Source organism: Mizuhopecten yessoensis, unplaced genomic scaffold, assembly GCF_002113885.1.
Source record: "Mizuhopecten yessoensis strain PY_sf001 unplaced genomic scaffold, ASM211388v2 scaffold5965, whole genome shotgun sequence".
Classification (NCBI taxonomy): Eukaryota; Metazoa; Mollusca; class Bivalvia; order Pectinida; family Pectinidae; genus Mizuhopecten; species Mizuhopecten yessoensis.
Window position 1 is genome coordinate 46,989 of NW_018406312.1, and position 22,098 is coordinate 69,086.

The 22,098-nt window shown below is 38.0% G+C and overlaps 1 protein-coding gene across 1 annotated transcript; it reads right to left on the reverse strand.

Moving 5' to 3' along the window:
* Positions 1-1,982: 1,982 nt before the first annotated feature.
* Positions 1,983-21,021, reverse strand: LOC110451330. The gene is made up of 14 exons (XM_021499267.1): positions 20,864-21,021; positions 19,194-20,068; positions 18,486-18,621; positions 16,729-16,859; positions 15,946-16,119; positions 14,978-15,131; positions 11,188-14,621; positions 8,119-8,237; positions 7,531-7,633; positions 5,583-5,749; positions 4,565-4,719; positions 3,631-3,719; positions 3,345-3,458; positions 1,983-2,227 (listed from the first exon to the last, which is right to left on the reverse strand). Exons 2-14 carry the CDS (start codon positions 20,035-20,037, stop codon positions 2,049-2,051), a joined length of 5,799 nt encoding a protein of 1,932 aa, XP_021354942.1. The 5' UTR covers positions 20,038-20,068; positions 20,864-21,021; the 3' UTR covers positions 1,983-2,048.
* Positions 21,022-22,098: the final 1,077 nt, after the last annotated feature.

Here is a 22,098-nt window from a genome sequence, read left to right on the forward strand (position 1 = left end):
TGGTCAAGTGAAGGTCACTAACTGATTGTAATGTGAAGAACACTATCTGATGGTCAAGTGAGGAACACTAACTGATGATCAAGGGAAGGTCACTAACTGATGGTCACGTGAAGAACACTAACCGATGATCAAGTGAAGAACACGAACTTATGATCAAGTGAAGATCACTAACTGATTGACATGTGAAGAACACTATCTGATGGTCAAATGAAGATCACAAACTGATTGTCATGTGAAGAACGCTAACTGATGGTCAAGTTAAGAACACTAACTGATGGTCAAGTGAAGAACACGAACTGATGATCAAGTGAAGAACACTAACTGATGATCAAGTGAAGAACACTAACTGATGGTCAAGTGAAGAACACGAACTGATGATCAAGCGAAGGACATTCAAGGAAACCAGTTCAATATCTCATCTATTTCTTGTTTTATTACAACGTGGACAAATTCAGTTATAAAAAAACAACATGTCTTTGAAAACTAATTTCCTTTTATTAACTGAACCAGCAATGTACAAAAGACAATTGTGTCATTGCGTATCACAGTTTAGTATCGGGTTTCATCAGAAACACAAAAGTGCTAGTCAATGTTTGTGTATTCATCATAATCTACAGACGGTTAAACTAGCACTTCCATCACAAATCATACATCATTACTAACACTCTATATTGCACAAAAAAGCTAGAAAAGTCATCTTAACAATAATTAGAGAAATCATCTGTATTAGCACAAATAGCACCATAACAAAATACTATGGTTTATCCTTGTGTAATAAAATACATGTATAGCATCACTGTTATATTACAATGAACATGACAATGATGTCAATATCACATTACTGGTAGATGGTTAAGTGATATCATATGAAGATATAATTAGATTTATAGCAGTTAAACCTGAGACTTTGACTAGGTTCAAGGTAAAAATCAAACATTAGAGTTTGCAGATAAATATAAGGCATTCTGTTGATAAGCATTCCCTGCTTACTTCAGTGTCGGTGGTAATAACACAGTTTAGAGGTAAACAATATTCATACAGTCAAATGTTCACTTGAATTTTTACCTTTTGACCTGAGATTTCCTCCCTTATTTTGTACATATTACAACATACTTCCAATGTACAAATAGCAATCTACATTTCTAGTGTAGTCTCCACATGTATCACTCGGGTGATGTTCATAATTATGAACAAATAAACTTCAGCATACTAGTTGCTCAGTTAGACGAGGATAACAAGCATGTACCAATCCAAAGTAACTGTAGCCTTAGAAGATGTGGAAGCAGAAGTATATACTTCTAGATATTTCTTAATCTATGACTATTAGTGACATGGTGTTTTATATGTAGAGGTTGTGATTATGACATTGTGTATAGTGACTATGACATGGTGTTTTATATGTAGAGGTTGTGACTATGAAATTTAGGGGATACTACGTTTTTTTGAGTGGCTATACTGGCGATTAGAACAAGAACATTGGTTTGAACTCAAGACCGATAGGTGTTATGGGTGAAATATAGGAGTTGTGTACTGTGATGTTGTGTTATATGTAGGAGTCATGACTGTGACCTAATGTGTTATATATAGGGGTCGTGACCGTGACCTAATGTGTTATATATAGGGTATGTGACCGTGACCTTATGTATCATATATAGGGGTCATGACCGTGACCTTATGTGTTAAATATAGGGGATGTGACCATGACCTTATGTGTTATATATAGGGGTCGTGACCATGACCTTATGTATTATATATAGGGGATGTGATCTTATATGTTATATATAGGGGCGAGACTTTGATCTTATGTGTTATATATAGGAGCCGAGACTGTGACCTTATGCGTTTTATATATAGGGGTTGTGACCTTGACCTTATGTGTTATATATAGGGGATGTGACCATGACCTTATGTGTTATATATAGGGGATGTGACCATGACCTTATGTATTATATATACTGGTCGAGACTCTGACCTTATGTTTTATATATAGGGGTCGTGACTTTGACCTTATGTGTTATATATAGGGGTCAATACTTTGACCTTATGTGTTATATATAGGGGTCATGTACTGGTTCACCTGACACGTCACACATGTTTATGTACACAACTACAGAGAATGGCACCAGACCAATTCCTCCTGCCTGTTTCTCTGCAATATCATTTTGAAGGTCGGCCAGGCACTCTGTCACACTGAAATGGCCTTTAGCTGCTGGACAGTACACTCCAACTGTGATCAAACAAACATCAAGATTTACAAAAATATAGAACTGTAGTTGAAACTAAAAATGAAAATACAGACCAGTTTGAATAATATCTTCAGTTAGTTGTCAATGTTCTAACAAGAGTACCGCGGGGGGGAACGATATACGCTCGTCGAATGCCATATAGTGTTATATACTTTCTTACATTGAAATAAGATCTGCATCATTCAAAGAGTGGTTAGCTGACATGCTATAAAAATGTAGGAGAAAATCTCCGGATAAAAAAATCAAATACTGAAATGAACAAAGGGCAATAACTTTTGCAAAAATCGTTGAATCAAAATTCTTTTCAAGGAAACACAACAACATTTCATGATTATTTAGCCTACTAAGTTTCAAAGAAATCTGTCAAAAAATGTAGTAGGAGATCTCCGGACAAAAAAATCAAATATTGAAATGAACAAAGGGCAATAACTTTTGCAAAAATTGTCGAATCAAAATTCTTTTCAAGAAAACAGAACAACATATCATGTTTATTTAGCCTACTAAGTCTCAAAGAGATCCGTTGAAAAATGTAGGAGGAGATTGCCGGACAAAAATCAAATACTGAAATAAACAAAGGGCAATAACTTTTGCAAAAATTGTTGAATAAATATTCTTTTACTGGAGACACAACTTCATATCATGATTATAATGTATACCAAGTTTCAAATAGATCCGTCGAAAAATGTAGGAGGAGATTGCCAGACAAAAATCAAATACTGAAATAAACAAAGGGAAATACCTTTTGCAAAAATTGTTGAATAAATATTCTTTTACAGGAGACACAACTTCATATCATGATTATAATGTATACCAAGTTTCAAATAGATCCGTCGAAAAATGAAGGAGGAGATTGCCAGACAAACAAAAGTTTACGCCGGACAGACAGACGGACAACGCCATACCATAATAGTCCCGTCAAATTTGACAGGCGTATAAAAAGCATACTGTGTAGAGTTTGATATAGAGCATATAATTCTATGTTTTATTAGACTTTTCCTTACAATGTGTATTTGATCTACAATACAGCTGAGATGTTGTGGGGACAGCTTACTCTGGTGTGAAGAAGGTTGTTGTGACTATGATGTATGTTAAACATACCTTTCTGGTCCTGTGTTGAGAGTCTGCTCTGGGACAGATTGGTACATTCTGAAAGTGGTCGCAGCCATGGAATGTCTGTAGTTAGCTCCCACTTAGATCCATTCTCATTTTCCCCTGAAAAATAAGCAGGAGTCACAAAATATGAAAAGGAAAGTATAGGATGGAAGGCGTTGCTTACAAGCAATTATTTTTGTACAACAGTCCAAGGAGTACTTGTAAAGATGGAAGGTGGGGAATTACACCCCATGATTTCTGAGATACTTATCAATGTAGAAGGGAAAGTTACCAGCCATGGTGTATATGTTGCGGTCCCAGGGATACTTGGATGACGTCACACCATCCCACTGTCTAAAGTTGTATGACTGCAGTAACTCTCTGAAATACACGACCAGTTACAAATTTACACAAAGATTACATAAAGTTTGAAAAATCAAAATAACATCAGAAAGGACATACCCACAACCAATATGAGCAGTTTTGTTATACATCTATATCTATATTAACAATAAAAATACTTTGAAAGATTCTGCAGGGGATTATTTCACCAAAACTTAAATTGAAATTAGCACTGTATACATTAATAGATGCGAGCTAGCTGTTACAGAGATTAAACTATACCTGCAATAATAGTAGATGCAAGTGACATCAATTACTCTTTTCAACCAACCACACATTAGCAAAATTGACAAAAGTGAGACCAATAAAATATTTAGTAAGAATTTAAGCTATTAGAAATTATGGGGACCATTTTCAATACACCAATGTGGAATTTCAACATGTCTGCTATGTATCATTCCATTCAGGTATAAACAGAATTGGTCAATTAGAACGAAATAATACTGAGGAATGTTTCCAATAAGAAGAGGCCATGGTGCCCATCTTAGACACTAAAGAATGAAACTTGGCAATTGCAGTTTTAATGGAGTATCATTATATAATCAGTGTTTTAGACTAAAATCTACAGTCAGACATGTCTCTGTCTATCAGAAACAATGGCAACAATCTAGAATTCTGAAGTGAGTATTGATATGGAAACATGAGCATTATCCAGCTTGCAGGAGTAGATAATAGTACAGGTAATAATGTATGACTTAAAACAAAAAATTCATATACCTGTTTTGCATTTGGGGGTCTTAAAGGAACAACGCATGACCCCTCAAACTTTTTTGTTTGGGGTACAGGAGACATGCCTTACCTGTTGAAGGAGAGGTTATACGTACAGGTTTATGCCAATGAAGAGGTGAGGCCAGGTAGCTACTCTAGTTCTGTTGTACATAGAGTCCTGTGGTGAGGGATTGTAGTCATAAACTACACACAGTCCATAGTCCACCTCATGTCCCCCAAACAATCGCTCCTCCAGGCTAGCTCTGTCAAACTGAAGTTCATTGAACGTATAACTCAGACAGCAAGCAATTCACTCAGTGACATATAGGGCAATAGCAACATACATTGTAATCATATTTGTCTCTTCACTTTTATGTTTGCTATATATGTACTACTTTTTCCTTATGACGAACCTAACATGTGGCCTCCTGTAGAATCAGTGGTTACTCCCATAACTTCTGCTATGGGGACATTGTAGAGACTAATTAATAATGATAAACATAATTTGAGGTTCTTATATACCGCTTCTAGCCAAGCAAATAGGCCGTTTCAAAGAGAGTTCACAAATTATTATCCGTGGTTATTGGGCCTTTGCAACCAGCCAATATCTTTCTCAACTCTCTGGGGAGCATACAGCCGGAGCTGCCATTTTGGCGCTAACAGCTAGCATTCAACAAATTTAGCACTGCCCAACCACGTACTCATTTAGAGCTGAGTAGACTGAAACAAGCGGAGTAAAGTATCTTGTTCAAAGATAAAACACAGTGACGTGACGTGAATCCAACCCGCAACCCTTTGGTCATGAGCCTGGCATCCTACCACTAGACTACTGTGCCTCCAAACCTATCATCCATGTATTGTGCAGAGAAATATATCAAACCAAGCCTCACAATTGATGTTTGTCTAGAACGAGGCCTTATCAAGTTCTGTACACTCAAAAATCTTATTCCCAAGAGTTGAATTGTGTAAGTCTACATTACATATGGGTAATAGGTTCTTTAGTCTGAACGCCAAACGCTATAATCTTGATGTTACACAAGATTTCTATTGAAGAAGCAATTTGATCATGAAAATAGCAAAAGCCAAATGATTTATTTTGGTAAAATAATTTAACAGGATTACAGATTTGCTTACCTCATGTAGGGGGCGGAGGTAAACTACACGGTTTTTAACAGCAGCAAGAGAAGCTATTTGTTCCAGCAAAAATTCTTCGTCAAGTTTTCTACATTGGGCAAAGGACATCTTCTGAAGTTTTGGGGCCGATTGTGTTTTCACCTTCTTCAATACTCGACAGGCACAACCTGTGTAAATAAATGATATAAGGAAAATTTTACACTGACAGATCACCCCAGACCACCAAAACAAAGGTGAATTCCACACTGACAAACCAACATAGGTCACCAACAAAAGTAAAGATGACAGGCACAAACCAACATAGATCACCTTAACCACTTTCCGATCACTAGTCAAACCACCCATATCTAATTCTGATCTGAGTTATTGTGCTCTCTCTCCTATTTTACTATGGTGTAATACATTGACGCTATGTGATAAATAGAACCCTTCCCTCCTGCCAGTTTGGGGTGGGGTCTGTCGAGCTGGGTACTTTGTGTGAGAGCCGGTGCATTATTTAATACATGTTGTTTTTATCTGAAGGGCATACTCAGCGGACTCCGCATTGAACTGACATCAGAGTGGGGTTCTGTATAGCAATCTGTATGTACCATTTTTATGTTTTAACTTTTTAACTTCTGTGAATTGATTAATTTCGCTTTCACATTGTATATTTAATTATTGTGATTTGTATTTTACTGTCGATCAATGTGTGACACTTAAATATACTATTATTTATTTATCTAACTGTAAAGGTAGAGTTCACACTGACAAGCAGCCAGAAAATAAATATTTCTCCCACAACCACAATAGGTTACCTCACTCCCGGCTTATTAGATAGACATGCTAGGAGTTGGTAAACATTTTTTTGTTGTAACACTGTAGACGTTAATTCATTGATCAATCTTTGATATATGATTTCACTTAACAATGCTTTGAGCTGTCATTATCATTTTTGACATCAGGATTCATGGCAATAATAGTGACCCAATCAGAAACAGAAATAATGCATTTCCAGGGAAACATTTAAACCTTGTGTCTCCACACAATATGAAAATTAATTGTTACTAGAGTTAGATAAACATGATAACCACCTATAACTTGTTGGGGAACCTCTGTATCACCTTGAAATATATGTATAAAGGAATATTTATTTTCTGACAAACCGCCTCAAAGTTGGCATATCACCCCAACCAAGGTAAATGTATGTCATTATTTTGCTTTGTGTTATTGTGCTGTTTCACTGAAAAACTGTGGGGGCCACGGTGGCCAAGTGGTTAAGGCGTCTGACATTCTGCTACCACTAGCCCTCAACCACCGGGTCGGGGGTTAGAGACCTACGTGGGGCAGTCGCCAGGTACTAGCCATAAGTCAGTGGGGTTTTTTCGGGAAATCCGGCTTTCCTTCACCACCAAAACCTGGCACGTCCTTAAATGGCCATAGCTGTTGATAGGACGTAAAACACAAACAAACCAAACCAAACCAAACTGAAACACTGCGGTTGACATCACTATTACACAAGTAATATAATGATTGCAGAAACGATTTCTTTCTCTTAACTACCCAATTTCATTAAATATATATAGTTTCTATATTCAGTACAGTGAAGCTTCAACAGATGAATAGGAGTAGCTACTACAATAAACCTACCAGTGACACGGCTAAGTTTGGGACAGTCCGTGAGGACAAAGAGAAGCTACTACAATAAACCTACCAGTAACACGGCTAAGTTTGGGACAGTCCGTGAGGACAAGGAGAAGCTACTACAATAAACCTACCAGTGACACGGCTTAGTTTGGGACAGTCCGTGAGGACAGAGGTAGTTATTACAATAAACCTACCAGTGACGCGGCTAAATTTGGGACAGTCCATGAGGACAAGGAGTAGCTACTACAATAAACCTACCAGTGACGCGGCTAAGTTTGGGACAGTCCGTGAGGACAAGGAGTAGCTACTACAATAAACCTACCAGTGACACGGCTTAGTTTGGGACAGTCCGTGAGGACAAGGTCTGTGATTCCAACCATGTTTAGTGACAGACACGTCAGACTCCTCGATTTTATTTCCAGTATCTGAAACAAACATGTAATCTAGTCTCAGCTTATCAAATGTCAGTGTTTTGATTAATGGAAAGGATTTAATTCTAAGATGTGTACCTGCATTGATTGGTGATTTTGTACATGTACAACAACGAAGTTTACATATATATACACACGTCGCTTCTTGTTAGCATATATTTCACTGGTCATTTGTCTCATAAAGGTGACAGAGTACATAGCATACTAGTCATTAAAATATCATATATAAACACTGAACTGGTTGTGCTACATGGACCTTTCTACAATCGAAAGCACAGGTCTTTAAAACATATAAAAAGATATAAATTTCCATTATATGAAAAAACACCTAACATCTTATACTAATTATTATTCATATTGTATTACCTGTATGTGGTTCTTTTCTACCAGGTTGGCACCTACCTGTGAAATCACCTTACCTGTATATGGTTGTATTCTACCTGTCACTATGACTGGTGACTGGTCAACCACCCACTTACCTGAATGTGGTCATCTTCAATCACAGGGTCACTGGTACTGGTCGCCTGGTCAATCATCCTCTTACCATCGATATGACTGCCCACCTGAGCCCCAGAGTTGCTGATGGTGGATACTCCAACTGAATGAGAGAGAAAACAAGTATTGTAACAATGGCAACCCTACAAACAGTTTTGTACACAGAAGTCATGTTTACAGATAAACATGTGTTCTCATTAATTTTAAGGGAAATATAACCATATGAAGGGTATCAAGTGTTGAGGGCATCAAAGATGTTCTGAACTTTCCAGAAGTAACACCAATGATTGAAAGTTTACACCACTGATAGTAATTGTCCACTCTTATTGAAAGTGTACACCCCTGATAGTAATTGTCTACCCTTATTGAAAGTGCAAACCCGCGATAGTAATTGTGTACCCTTATTGAAAGTGTACACCACTGACAGTAATTGTTTACCCTTATTGAAAGTGTACACCACTGACAGTAATTGTTTACCCTTATTGAAAGTGTCCACCCCTGATAGTAATTGTCTACGCTTATTGAAAGTGTACATCCCTGATAGTACTTGCCTACCCTTATTGAAAGTGCAAACCCCTGATAGTAATTTTCTACCCTTATTGACAGTGTACATCCCTGATAGTAATTGTCTCCCCTTATTGAAAGTGTACACCCCTGACAGTAATTGTCTACGCTTATTGAAAGTGTACATTCCTGATAGTACTTGCCTACCCTTATTGAAAGTGCAAACCCCTGATAGTAATCGTCTACCCTTATTGAAAGAGTACATCCCTGATAGTAATCGTCTATCCTTATTGAAAGTGCAAACCCCTGATAGTAATTGTATACCCTTATTGAAAGCGTACATCCCTGATAGTAATCGTCTATCCTTATTGAAAGTGCAAACCCCTGATGGTAATTGTCTACCCTTATTGAAAGCGTACACCCCTGATAGTACTTGCCTACCCTGATTGAAAGTGCAAACCCGCGATAGTAATTGTCTTCCCTTATTGAAAGTGTACATCCCTGATAGTAATTGTCTCCCCTTATTGAAAGTGTACTCCCCTGATAGTAATTGTCTACCCGTATTGAAAGTGTACACCCCTGATAGTGATTTTCTACCCTTATTGAAAGTGTACACCGCTGACAGTAATTGTTTACCCTTATTGAAAGTGTCCACCCCTGATAGTAATTGTCTACCCGTATTGAAAGTGTACACCCCCGGTAGTAGTTGTCTACCCTTATTTAAAGTGTACACCCCTGATAGTATTTGTCTACCCGTATTGAAAGAGTACACCCCTGGTAGTAGTTGTCTACCCTTATTTAAAGTGTACACCCCTGATAGTATTTGTCTACCCGTATTGAAAGTGTACATCCCTGATAGTCATCGTCTACCCTTATTGAAAGTGCAAACCCGCGATAGTAATTGTCTTCCCTTATTGAAAGTGTACACCCCTGATAGTAATTGTCTATGCTTATTGAAAGCGTACATCCCTGATAGTAATCGTCTATCCTTATTGAAAGTGCAAACCCCTGATAGTAATCGTCTACCCTTATTGAAAGTGTACCACACCCCTGATAGTAATTGTCTATGCTTATTGAAAGCGTACATCCCTGATAGTAATCGTCTATCCTTATTGAAAGTGCAAACCCCTGATAGTAATTTTCTACCCTTATTGAAAGTGTACATCACTGATAGTACTTGCCTACCCTTATTGAAAGTGCAAACCCTCGATAGTAATTGTCTACCCTTATTGGAAGTGCAAACCCCTGATAGTAATTTTCTACCCTTATTGAAAGTGTACATCACTGATAGTACTTGCCTACCCTTATTGAAAGTGCAACCCCGCGATAGTAATTGTCTACCCTTATTGGAAGTGCAAACCCCTGATAGTAATTTTCTACCCTTATTGACAGTGTACATCCCTGATAGTAATTGTCTCCCCTTATTGAAAGTGTACACCCCTGAGAGTAATTGTCTACCCTTATTGAAAGGGTACACCCCTGATAGTAATTGTCCACTCTTATCGAAAGTGTACACCCCTGATAGTATTTGTCTACCCGTATTCAAAGTGTACACCCCTGGTAGTAATTGTCTACCCTTATTGAACGTGTACATCCCTGATAGTAATCGTCTATCCTTATTGAAAGTGCAAACCCCTGATAGTAATCGTCTACCCTTATTGAAAGAGTACATCCCTGATAGTAATCGTCTATCCTTATTGAAAGTGCAAACCCCTGATAGTAATTTTCTACCCTTATTGACAGTGTACATCCCTGATAGTAATTGTCTTCCCTTATTGAAAGTGTACACCCCTGATAGTAATTGTCTACGCTTATTGAAAGTGTACATCCCTGATAGTACTTGCCTACCCTTATTGAAAGTGCAAACCCGCGATAGTAATTGTCTACCCTTATTGAAAGTGTACACCCCTGACAGTAATTGTCTACCCTTATTGAAAGTGTACATCCCTGATAGTAAATGTCTACCCTTATTGAAAGTGTACATCCCTGATAGTAGTTGTCTACCCTTATTGAAAGTGTACATCCCTGATAGTAATTGTCTACCCTTATTGAAAGTTTACACCCCTGACAGTAATTGTCTACCCTTATTGAAAGTGTACATCCCTGATAGTAATTGCCTACCCTTATTGAAAGTGCACACCACTGATAGTACTTATCTACCGTTATTCAAAGTATACATCCCTGATAGAACTTTAACATCCAAAATTGATATTGTACACCCGTGGTTGAAATTTTACACCACTGACTGAAAGTGTACACCCCCGACTGAAAGTGTACACCCTTGCTTCAGTGAAATATTGCATCTGATGTGTAATCGATAAACAGGCCTAGATAAAGATTATCACAAAAAATACAAAACAGCCATTCACACATTATAACAACGTTGGTACATGCAGTAATATTTGAGAACATGCCAGTGGGTGGACGTTAATACCCACATAGAGGCAATTTACTTGAGCTATGAGTAGTTGAACTTGTGACTGTCTATGATTTACTTAAGAACTCAGTAGGTGGGACTCCCTACAAAGAGATTATTCTCTAAAACTTACCAGAGTTATGAGTGGTTGGACCCCCCATGGAGAGGCAGCTGATGACCTGGTTTGAAGGGTCACTCTGTGAGGATGTAGCCAAAGTTTGGCATGCCTTGTCATTGTCCTTCCCCTTTTGTATAGAGTTGTCTACCTTGGTCACCGCTAACTTCGGATCTACCACAGTTGATGGGCCTGGATCATCAACAGTACACGACCAAAATGCACCAAAAGCACTGGGTGGTATAGCAGAACTGACCTGAGCATCTCTTATTCTCATGTTACCGTACATCTGACAGCAGGGAGACAGGAGAACCACCATACCAGAACAGGTATGTAGTATACCTCTTACAGGGCAGTCACATCTGATCATGTCCCGGTCTCTGGCCTGGTCTTGTACTGGACTCTTACATTTTATCATGTCCTGGTCTGGGGCCTGATCTTGTACAGGGCTCTTACATTTTATCATATCCCGATCTGGGGCCTGATCTTGTACAGGGCTCTTACATCTCATCATATCCCGGTCTAGGGCCTGATTTTGTACAGGGCTCTTACATCTCATCATATCCGTGTCAGGGGCCTGATCTTGTACTGGGATCTTACATTTCATAAGATCCTTGCCTGGGACCTTATTTTGTACTTGGCTCTCACACCTTATTTTATCCTGGTCTGGGACCTGACCCTGTGACTGATCACAATTTATTTTATCTGCTTCAGATTCTTCCAGTTTTGTTTGACCTGATTTTGTATTCCCTTCATCATTTCTAGCTTCATGTGATGTACTGATAACACTATCCCTGTCTGAAGTTGCTGTGGTCTTGCACTCGTCTGTACAGTCACTGTGCACCTTCATAGGGCATTGTTCACCATGGAGAGTCCCTGCCTTCAAGTGACCTTCTTCATTACTTTCTACCAGACCAACATTTTCATGATCTTCACCTTCAAATGAACATTTCCATACTGGAGTTTGTGTTCGTCCTACATTGGTTACTAGACTTTTATCCCGGTTGATCTCTTGTAAATCTCCTTCAGTGATCAAATGCAAAATTGATGGCAAGCCACAGTTGCGTAACACATCACTGAGAGTCTCACATGGCCCAGCAGGCTGGTCCGTCTGTAATATTGCGATGATCTTTTTACCACTAACAATAGACACGTCAATCTCCCCTGATCCCACGTACGTACTACGACCAGCCACAGTCACTACAATGTCACGCCCCAGCTGCCTCGTCCCTGTGGCTTTAGGCCTGCGCATCGTCATCCCCAACATAATGACAACATTAGACACTATACCTGCCATCTGTCCCTGCGTGGGGTCGATAGTTATCTCCCCTGACAGGGATCGTACAGATACTTCCCCCGACAGCGTTATATTGTTCTCTTGTATGACTTTCTCTGCTCTGTTGACTTTTTCACTTGTGACTTTGTAACCTCTGGGCTCTTCCCTTCTAACGATAAGAACCGTCTCCTCTTCATCTTCATCAGAATACTCCTCCTCTTCCTCCTCCTCCTCCTCTACATCATCAAATTTCTCCTCCCTCGTGTCACTTAGTTTTGCTATAGAAATTTCAAGTTTACTTTCATTTTCACACTTTATTAAATGTTTCAGACTGGAACTTGCATTGTCACCATCAGTAGTTACCTGTTTGCTTTCTTTTGAGTCTGGAATTAAAATACCATTTGTGGTCATTTTGATGGGATTTGTTTCTATGCCACGATCTTCATTACTGGTGCTGTTCCTCACAAGGTCAGTCTCATTTTGCACTTGACCTTCATTGTTAGACTGACATTGCCCTTGACCCTTATTATTCATTAGATTGTGTCCTTGACCCTGATGATTTGACCGATATTGGTCTTGACCCTTACCCTGAATGTCCAGCTGATTGTTTTCACTCTCACTTTCTATAAAACTGTGTTGGCGACCTTCAGACTGACAGTAACTTTGACTATCACATTTGGTACAAGTAGGTGCTTGTGATGTATTACAAGTTTGACCATGGGTGTAGCCTTTACTGTCCAGCGGATGTGGTCTTTGACATATGTCACACATTTTACTGTCCGAGTCTTCCCTATGGTTATTAACCTCCACTGAACAAACCGCTGTGTTTGTGGGTTGCCTAGCACTATCCAGGCCTTGTCTCTCTGGAAAAGTCCCCAGTGAACCCATGCCCTGGTGTCCTTTGTCTTCACAGTTAAGGTTGGCAGAACCATCGGCCTCAGGAAATCTACTGTGTTCGGTCACCAAACCCCCTGAAGTATCCATCTTTTCTACACCCTCTAAAACATCCGAGTGTTTTGGCTCTCCAAGAGTATATACTGAAAGACTGTTTTCTTCCTGAGCTTTAGAATTAACATTTCCCAACCCTGAATGACCCCTCTGAAAGTCCTTTTGTTCACCCGCCATAGCTTTACATCTTTCTACTAGTGTATCTGAATCTTGTCTATTAGAATCACAATGTGCAGTGTCATCAGTAACCTTTCCTAATTTGCTGTCTTTTCTATTTATACTTGAGTCCTGCCCATCTGAACTCTTGTCGTCATCTGACCATGTGTCCTCATATGCTATATCCTCGCCGTGCAGTAGGAATGTGTCTTCCTCATCACCCTCCTCCATCCTGTCCTCTAACTCTATCACATGTTCTGCTTTCATTCTACTCACAGCCTCATTCATTTTGCTTTCAGTGTAAGAGACACTTTCCCCTGTAGGCAGCATTTTCTCAGATTCTCCTGAAACACTACACAGTTTTTGTTCTTGCGGAGATGTTCCTGTTTCGTTAGGAATGAATATTTGATCGTGTGATATTCCACTTGAGCTATTTTCTGACCTCCGATTGGATGATGGATGGGATATTAGACTAGATGATACAGAAAATGGTGTCCTTGTCTCACTGGTGATCTTACTCCCAATCAACAGCAGCTGTTGCGAAGAAGATGGTTGCTGATGTGGCGCCATTTCCGTAACATCAATATCTGTTTTAGATTGGATAGGTAACACTATGCCCAGCACAGATGTACTTGTCTCTGTTGGTTCTGTGGAATTAAGTTTTACAGATCCAATCCCTTCTGTATTGTTTGTCTGATGTTCACACATACAACCTTCTGGCTTGCTTGGTGTCTGATCATGATCAATGCATGATACTTCTGAACCTATTATTTCACTAGTTTCTACGGAATCTGTTCTCTTATTGGTCAAGATATTATCTTCCGCTGTTTGATTGGCTGGTTTGGTCACATGTTCCACAGATGATGTGTTAACACCTTCCCGATTGGCTGGTACGTGTTCTGTAGCTCCTTGTTCATCTAATATATCACCTAACCCCTGATGAACCAGTTCATTATTGTTATTGTCATTTTCGTTTTCTGAATCGTCTCCAATATCAGAGATGTTGGGGCCTTGGTGACTTCCCACGAGGGCAGAGGACATCCCAAGACCAGTGCCAGCACTCAGTCCAACCCTTAAAAAAACAAAAACACACTTCAGCCTCAGTCCAAGTATTAAACAGATCAAAACAGAAACTTAAGTCTTAAACAATGTCAGAGAGACATCAGATTTTGTAACTTTTCATTACTTGTATTGATATTTTCATTTAACTGTTGTTTTAATAATTCAAACATTTCATGATGCCATGTCTACCTATCTATGTAAGACTTGTCCACACTGTTGGAATTACTTCTTTGCCCCATATCTATGTAAGACTATATAGCTGTCATATTTGATGTAATTAAACATATCTTTTTTCTCAAATAATTCAGACAAAACAAGATTTTAATAATTAGTTAATGATTGTTGATGAATTATAGTAGAGTCTACCTGGAACAGCCCTTGGGAGGTTCACGGAACATGTGTTCCAGATGCAGCAGCTCGAGGTTAGGAAGTTTGTCAATGAATAGACAGAAATCAGCCAGTCGTATTGCGTGACATCGCCGTAGATACAATTCCCTCAACTGTATCCATGTTTGTGTACCTGTAACATGACACACAGTAGAGGTGAATATTCTAACCCATCCTATCATCTACTTTCTACAAAATTCTAACCCATCCCATCATCTACTTCCTACAAAATCCTAACCAATCTTTTTATCTACTTTCTACAAATTCCTAACCCATCCTATCATCTACTGTGTATAAATTCCTAACCCATCCCATCATCTACTCTCTGCAAAATCCTAACCCATCCTCTCATCTACTTCCTACAAAATCCTAACCCATCCTATCATCTACTGTGTACAAATTCCTAACCCATCCCATCATCTACTCTCTGCAAAATCCTAACCCATCCTCTCATCTACTTTCTACAAATTCCTAACCCATCCTATCATCTACTTTCTACAAATTCCTAACCCATCCCATCATCTACTTTCTACAAAATCCTAACCCATCCCGTCATCTACTTTCTACAAAATCCTTACCAATCTTTTTATCTACTTTCTACAAATCTACTTTCTACAAAATCCTAACCAATCCTATCATCTACTGTCTACAAATTCCTAACCAATCCTATAATCTACTTTCTACAAAATCCTAACCCATCCTATCATCTACTTCTACAAAATCCTAACCAATCCTATCATCTACTGTCTATAAAATCAGTCTTTTATTAAAACTTTATGAGGGTTTAGCTACCTCATTGCGACAGGCATTTCACAGGCCCTAACAACTCTTCAGTGTAGGTACAGGTCTCATAAACTATACTGAAAGACCTTTCTTTCTAATTTAAAAATATCTGATGGTATGATGGAACTGCATAACCTTAGGACTAGATAGATAAACTGACTCACCAGATATAAGCCAGGATGTAGGGTTGTTGATGTGTGGACAGTTGTAGATCTGTACATGTTTGAGTTCAGGGAAACACTGCCCAACAGATTTCATCCCGACATCTGTGACCATGGCAGGGTGTTCCACCACATCCGACAAGTGTTCTGCAATCAGGTCCTCATTTGTCCACTGCCCTTAAGTCCAATTTTAAGTTATCACATCTTCATATGAATTCCAGTCAAATTACATTTCTCTCAAAAGGTAATACTAATACTGTTGAAAATTAAATCTATCTACATGACTATCACTCAATTTGTCTTGTAGTGGCTAGGGATATCAACTAATAAATAAATAAATTTATTAATACTTTCATCTGGAATCAACTCAGAAATGACATATTTCAGCATTGAACTGCTTCAAGTTGGCATTCATAGGATATATGAATGGCAACTAGACAAAGGCAAATTCAATGAAGCGCGATAGCGCTTCATGTTGGATTTGCCTTTGTCCAGTTGGAATTCATTTTGTCTATTCATCTCATAGAAAATTCAATTACATTTACTATTATTCAGCATTTAGTTCAAATAATGAATGTATCGTGTATGCTTGCTCAATGAATAGAACAGCCATCACCCAGGGAGGGTCAGTGGTATCCAACATAACAATTATGACGTTACACTAATGATGACGTCAACAATCGGTCCATGGTATTCATAGCCTATATGAATGCCCACTGAATTTGGTAGGGTTATATAGTGGCAATGCCATACGATGGTAAATATTTACAAATAAACTATAGTTACCTGGCTCTGGAAAAGCATCAACAAAACCAAGATGTAAAGTTTGAAGGAATTTGAAAGAAACGTCTGCCAGACGTAGGGATATGAATAGGCTGTCCTTAGTCATTGAAGGCTGTAGGCTCAGTTCTTCTATACTGAAAACATAGATAAAAACTCACACTGTAGTAGCAAGTTTACTGTAGAATGCCAGTGTGTGTGAAATTCCAAACATAATATGTTGTTTTTGATAACACTGAAGGCTGACTTGCATCAAAATAAAAACAGCAGGTGAGAACTATCAATGAAACCAAAACATTAAACACATCAATGGTCCTAATGCCTAAATATATATCGTCTTTCCCAACACACTGGGAGAAAATTGACATCCCTCAGATGTACTTGTACTTTTTAGTTAAGACGATCACCGTCCTGTTTTAATGACACTGTGTATATATTCTTTAAGCTGTTATTATACACTTTGGTTACAACAGTGTCCTAACAAGTTTCAAGGAAATTACTCCATGTAACTGAACATTCGAGGAAATTACTCCATGTAACTTAACACTCGAGGAAATTACTCCATGTAACTTGACACTCAAGGAAATTACTCCATGTAACTGAACACTCGAGGAAATTACTCCATGTAACTGAGCACTCGAGGAAATTACTCCATGTAACTGAACACTCAAGAAATTACAGACATATATACATCACAATCACAGAGTGAGGGAGCAGTCGTGCTTAAAAGTATCTTAAAGTATGATCCTATTTTGTACTACCACATATGTGAGGGTTGTGTGTATATTGGAGGTTGTATAGGTGTCTGCTCGTTATTTGTCAATATATCCACCAGTTCATTTATAGTATCATAACACTTAAGTAATACCGCAGAGAAACCAGTCCATAATACTCTATACCCAAACCATAGCATACTCCCCTCTAGGCAGGTGGAATTGAGCAACAGGGGTTACTCAAAAACTTATAACCCATCCTTGCCAACTCTCCCTATTTTGGACGGAGACTCGCTCTCAATTTGGACCCTAAAAAAGAACATTTTCAACCGGTGAATTTTCTAAACTATTCCTGTTTTCTAAGACCTGATGATTTCATCTGAATGAACTGCTCAAAAGATGCCATTTAAAACTGTTATCTTTCCCTAGGGTGTCCATACACACATTTTATTCATGCTTTCAATTCTGCGCATGCGTAATCTCCCCCATGTAAATTTCAAAAAGTTTGCAAGTATGATATTAACTAACTCAGTCATCTGAGATTCGAACTTCCAGCCTTGTGGTCAATAGGTTGGTCCACAACTAACAGTGCTACATGTATGTGACGCCCATAACTAAGGAGTGTTCTTTCAGACCACTTCATCATTTGAATCAACAGTCTAGAGGATAGGTATTTATAATAATAATAATAATTTGAGGTTCTTATATACCGCTTTATCATAACCTAATTCATAGGTCGTCTCAAAGCAGTTCACAAATTATTATCTGTGGTTATAGGGCCTTTGCAACCAGCCAATATCTTTCTCAACTCCCTGGGGAGCATACAGCCGGAGCTGCAATTTTGGCGCTAACAGCTAGCATTCAACAACTCTAGCTCTGCTCAACCACATACTCATTTACAGCTGAGTAGACTGGAACCAGGGGAGTAAAGTATCTTGCTCAACACATTGCCGTGCCGTGACGTGAATTGAACCCGCAACCCTTCGGTCACGAGCCTAGCGTCCTACCACTAGACTACCGTGCCTCCATATTTATGTGACGGTTTCTTACTTTGGGGCTGCTGTGATAACCAAGTAACCAATATCCATCTCCAGAATGAATTTACAGGCCCCAAACTTGAGATGGTTGATCTTCTTGAAGCCTCCAATCCTCCAGCTATCCTCTACAACATGTTGAAGGAGTCCTCCTGTCAGGGAACACAAACATGGCTCAGAATAAATTATTGGTATTTTGTCATTGTTAAAGGTTTACCATAAGAGCAAATTATGTATACATCATGTAGCTGATTTTCATGATTTTCATTTCAGTACGTACAGAATTAAGCTACATACTTCAATTACTTGCCAACTTTTTTTAATTTCTATGGGGGAGATTCTGCATTCTCGAAATTAAAATATAAATAAAATGTGTGTATGTACCCCCTAGAGGCAAAATAACCCTTGAAATTACATATTTTGAGTTGTTATTTCAGATGAAATCAATAGATCTCAGAATATAGGAATAGGTTAGCAAATTCACTGGTTGAAAATACTAAATTTAAGGGTCCAAAATCGGGAGGCTCCCTCCTAAATAGGGAGAGTTGGCAAGTATGCTTCAAACAATTAAAGACAGAAATTGTACTTTTTCTTTTAATTAAAAACGACTATTTATAGTTTGAAGCCAATTTTTAAAAAAGGGGGAAAAAAAGAAAAAGTTTAATGCATAACATAATTCTAACAATCACTTGCATTACAAGTAAAATAATCACATAAGACAAACCTAAGATTGGCACTCGTATTAGTTCCAGCCTTTTTAGATTCTGTGATGTGGCAAGAGAGGTAATCAGCCGGACATACTTGAGTGGGTTGGAGTTGGCTGGTCCTCCACAGTGAGCCATGACAAATGTCTGTAGCTGAGGCGCAGCAAAGTCCATAAATGGATGGGGACCTGACAAGTTCACCCACCGCAACTGGAGATGTTTCAGGTACATAAGTGGAGGTAACTCTGGAATACTTACACCGATCAAGTGAAGAGATGTGATTCTTGGGTTCTCTGATAATATGAGTTTATTCGCATCATCAAATGGAAAATTTCCAATTCTATTCTTGAAGGTTCCTAAAATTTCTACCTCTGGTAGATAAGCCAAAACAGCTTCAAGAAGGAATATGTCTGAAATCTCAACTCCTTTGAGATTTGTGCATAAAGCAAGGGCTTCTGTGATTCCCGGAACACTCAGGGTATCCAACCCTCTAGTACGACGTTTGGCTATATATGGCACATGCAGTCCCTGAACATATTCTAAATCTCGACAACGACTCAACAGATTGCTCAGAGTTTTATCTGTTATTGTCTGGGACATCCAGCCAAAAAAATCCTTTTCTGTAAAATCAATCTTCTTCCTAACTCGCAAATGTAATGATACTGCTTCATGTAGCTGTTTAGATCTGTGGTCCATTTTCATCACATCCTTCAAGGGAAGATAATCTAAAACATGACATAAAATTTCCAGTGAGAGTGTTGACAGCCAGTCTTTATTATGCATCCTACCTCCAGTCTCCCTGTTTGCAGAAACAACCATTTCTGCAGGCCTAATGCTAGGCTTCAGTCTTTTCCTTTTATTCATTGTTGCACTTTTGAATGTTTCTCTCAGTTTGCTGCAAATGTAAAAATAAAAAAGGTTTTGAGTTTTCAATTAAAAATGTCTCATCATCATAGCAAATAAATAAAATATTCATTTAAAATTAAGTATATACATGTACCTCTATAGACACTCACAGAATGGGGTTATTCCTGTACAATTAACCCTTCCCCTACCTTTGTTTGTGAGAGTATAAAAAATACATTTTCATTTAAACTGTTGGATCAGTTATGTTTGTCAAAGTACAAACTCCTAAAAGCTTAAGCTCTTGTTTAAACATATTCGACACTAAATAAAGATTCTTGTATCTTGTATGTAAGACTAATAACATACAATGTATATTCACAGGAGATGGGAAGTTTAAATATCGGACTGGATATAAGTTGTTATAATTTTAACAATAGTTTAGGCATTATTGTATATGTAATTCATAAACAGGAGTGGGGAAATGCAATGATGAGACCATGATTCAATCAGTGACCTCTGAACTACAGATAAACGCTTTAATCGTCTGAGCTACACACTTTATTAACAATGATGTCTCAACGCTGCAGCTTCACCACACCATTCATTATTCCTTCAACAGAGATTTGACCCAAGAAGAAAAACAACAGTTTACAACAAATCTTTGGGTATATATTTCACTTTATTCCCAATTTCAGTAATAAAATTGCTACTGTACACATTATTACAGGTAACTGTTACCCAAATGCAGGATTATAACCCATGTGCGCCGTTGTGCCCAACCTGTTTTCGATAGGCCGAACCCCTGTCATGTATTTTTGAGACATCGCCTGTGACAGGCCAGTACCTTTGAATCACCCTTGAAAGGTGTTGAAGTATCGTGAAATAGTGTGAGTTTCTTTAATCTGCAGAATCGCATTGAATGCTGTAAGCTATAGACATCTTGAGATTCACCACTTACTGCTCCTCAGATCATAACAGGAAAAGCTTCATGGGCTACTAATATAATTTCCAAATGTTGGCCAAAATCCGGAATACAGTGAAAGGATATAACCAGAGGGAAACGTAGCATTTGCTAATCCGGTTGTTTTCACAATTTGATCACCGTTTTTGTACATTTTTACACTTCGAAGATTATGTCATTTTTTTCAAGCTTTTGCTTTTTTTCTCTTGAAAATTATAGAGCACTATAGTATTAAGGAGGTTTCAATCACGTTCAATTCTCGTTTTGATGTCGTGTAAGGTTTTTTTTGTAATATTTAACAATTTAGATCGATGATCAATTTTAATAGCAAAGACGCATATGAAACGAATGTGTCAAAATCTAGATAACTGTTGTCTGAAGGACTTTTTTCACAACAATTTAAAAAAATGACCAATTCAGTGGCCATTTTGAAAATGTGTAGGCCTATTTCATTGATCACTTAAATCGTCATTGTGTCGCCATTTTTAATTGTAGCTAGTTCATTTTTGCTGTGCAACTTTATAATGTTCAATACAATGAAAAAAATGCTAAAGTGGAAAATCATACATTTTTGGTATTTTGTTTTGTTTTTGTTTACATATTTACTGTAACTGAAGCACTTTTGATTTTTGACTCCGATATGGTGAAAAATAACAAAAATACTTATGCCGGGACAAAGAAGAAGCAAACGGACCCCAATTAAATCTGCAAAAAATGGTGAAAAATGAGTATTTGTCAATAAAAAATAAGGGGTATGGGTATCTTAAATTGCTTTTCTGAGTTAAAAGAATAAATTTAAGAAATTTTACTTCCATAACTTACTAGAGAAAATACTGTTTTTGTCAAGTCTGCAAACATTCATACATTTCTGATAACACACTTGGAAGATGTATGAATTTGCCCTGCAAGTGGTCAAAAAACAAAATTCACTTAAAATTACATATTATGTCAAATTGGTATCTTAAACCGAACATAGCACAAAAACGAGCACACAGACATAAATTTGTTTTGCCTTTACTGCTATGCCATTAACTCCCTTTACCAAAATGCATATAAGAAAAAAGTTGAATCATCAGGAGTGATTTTTTATACCAATTAAAAAATATGAATTTCAAAGA

Excerpts from the sequence above, each read along its gene's own strand:
- LOC110451330 (XM_021499267.1), bottom strand. The coding sequence starts at position 20,037 with ATGAATAAAAGGAAAAGACTGAAGCCTAGCATTAGGCCTGCAGAAATG. Across the intron at positions 7,634-8,118 it reads TTGAAGATGACCACATTCAG|ATACTGGAAATAAAATCGAG; the intron begins GTAAGTGGGTGG and ends TGTTTGTTTCAG. Across the intron at positions 2,228-3,344 it reads CTCAACACAGGACCAGAAAG|TTGGAGTGTACTGTCCAGCA; the intron begins GTATGTTTAACA and ends GTTTGATCACAG.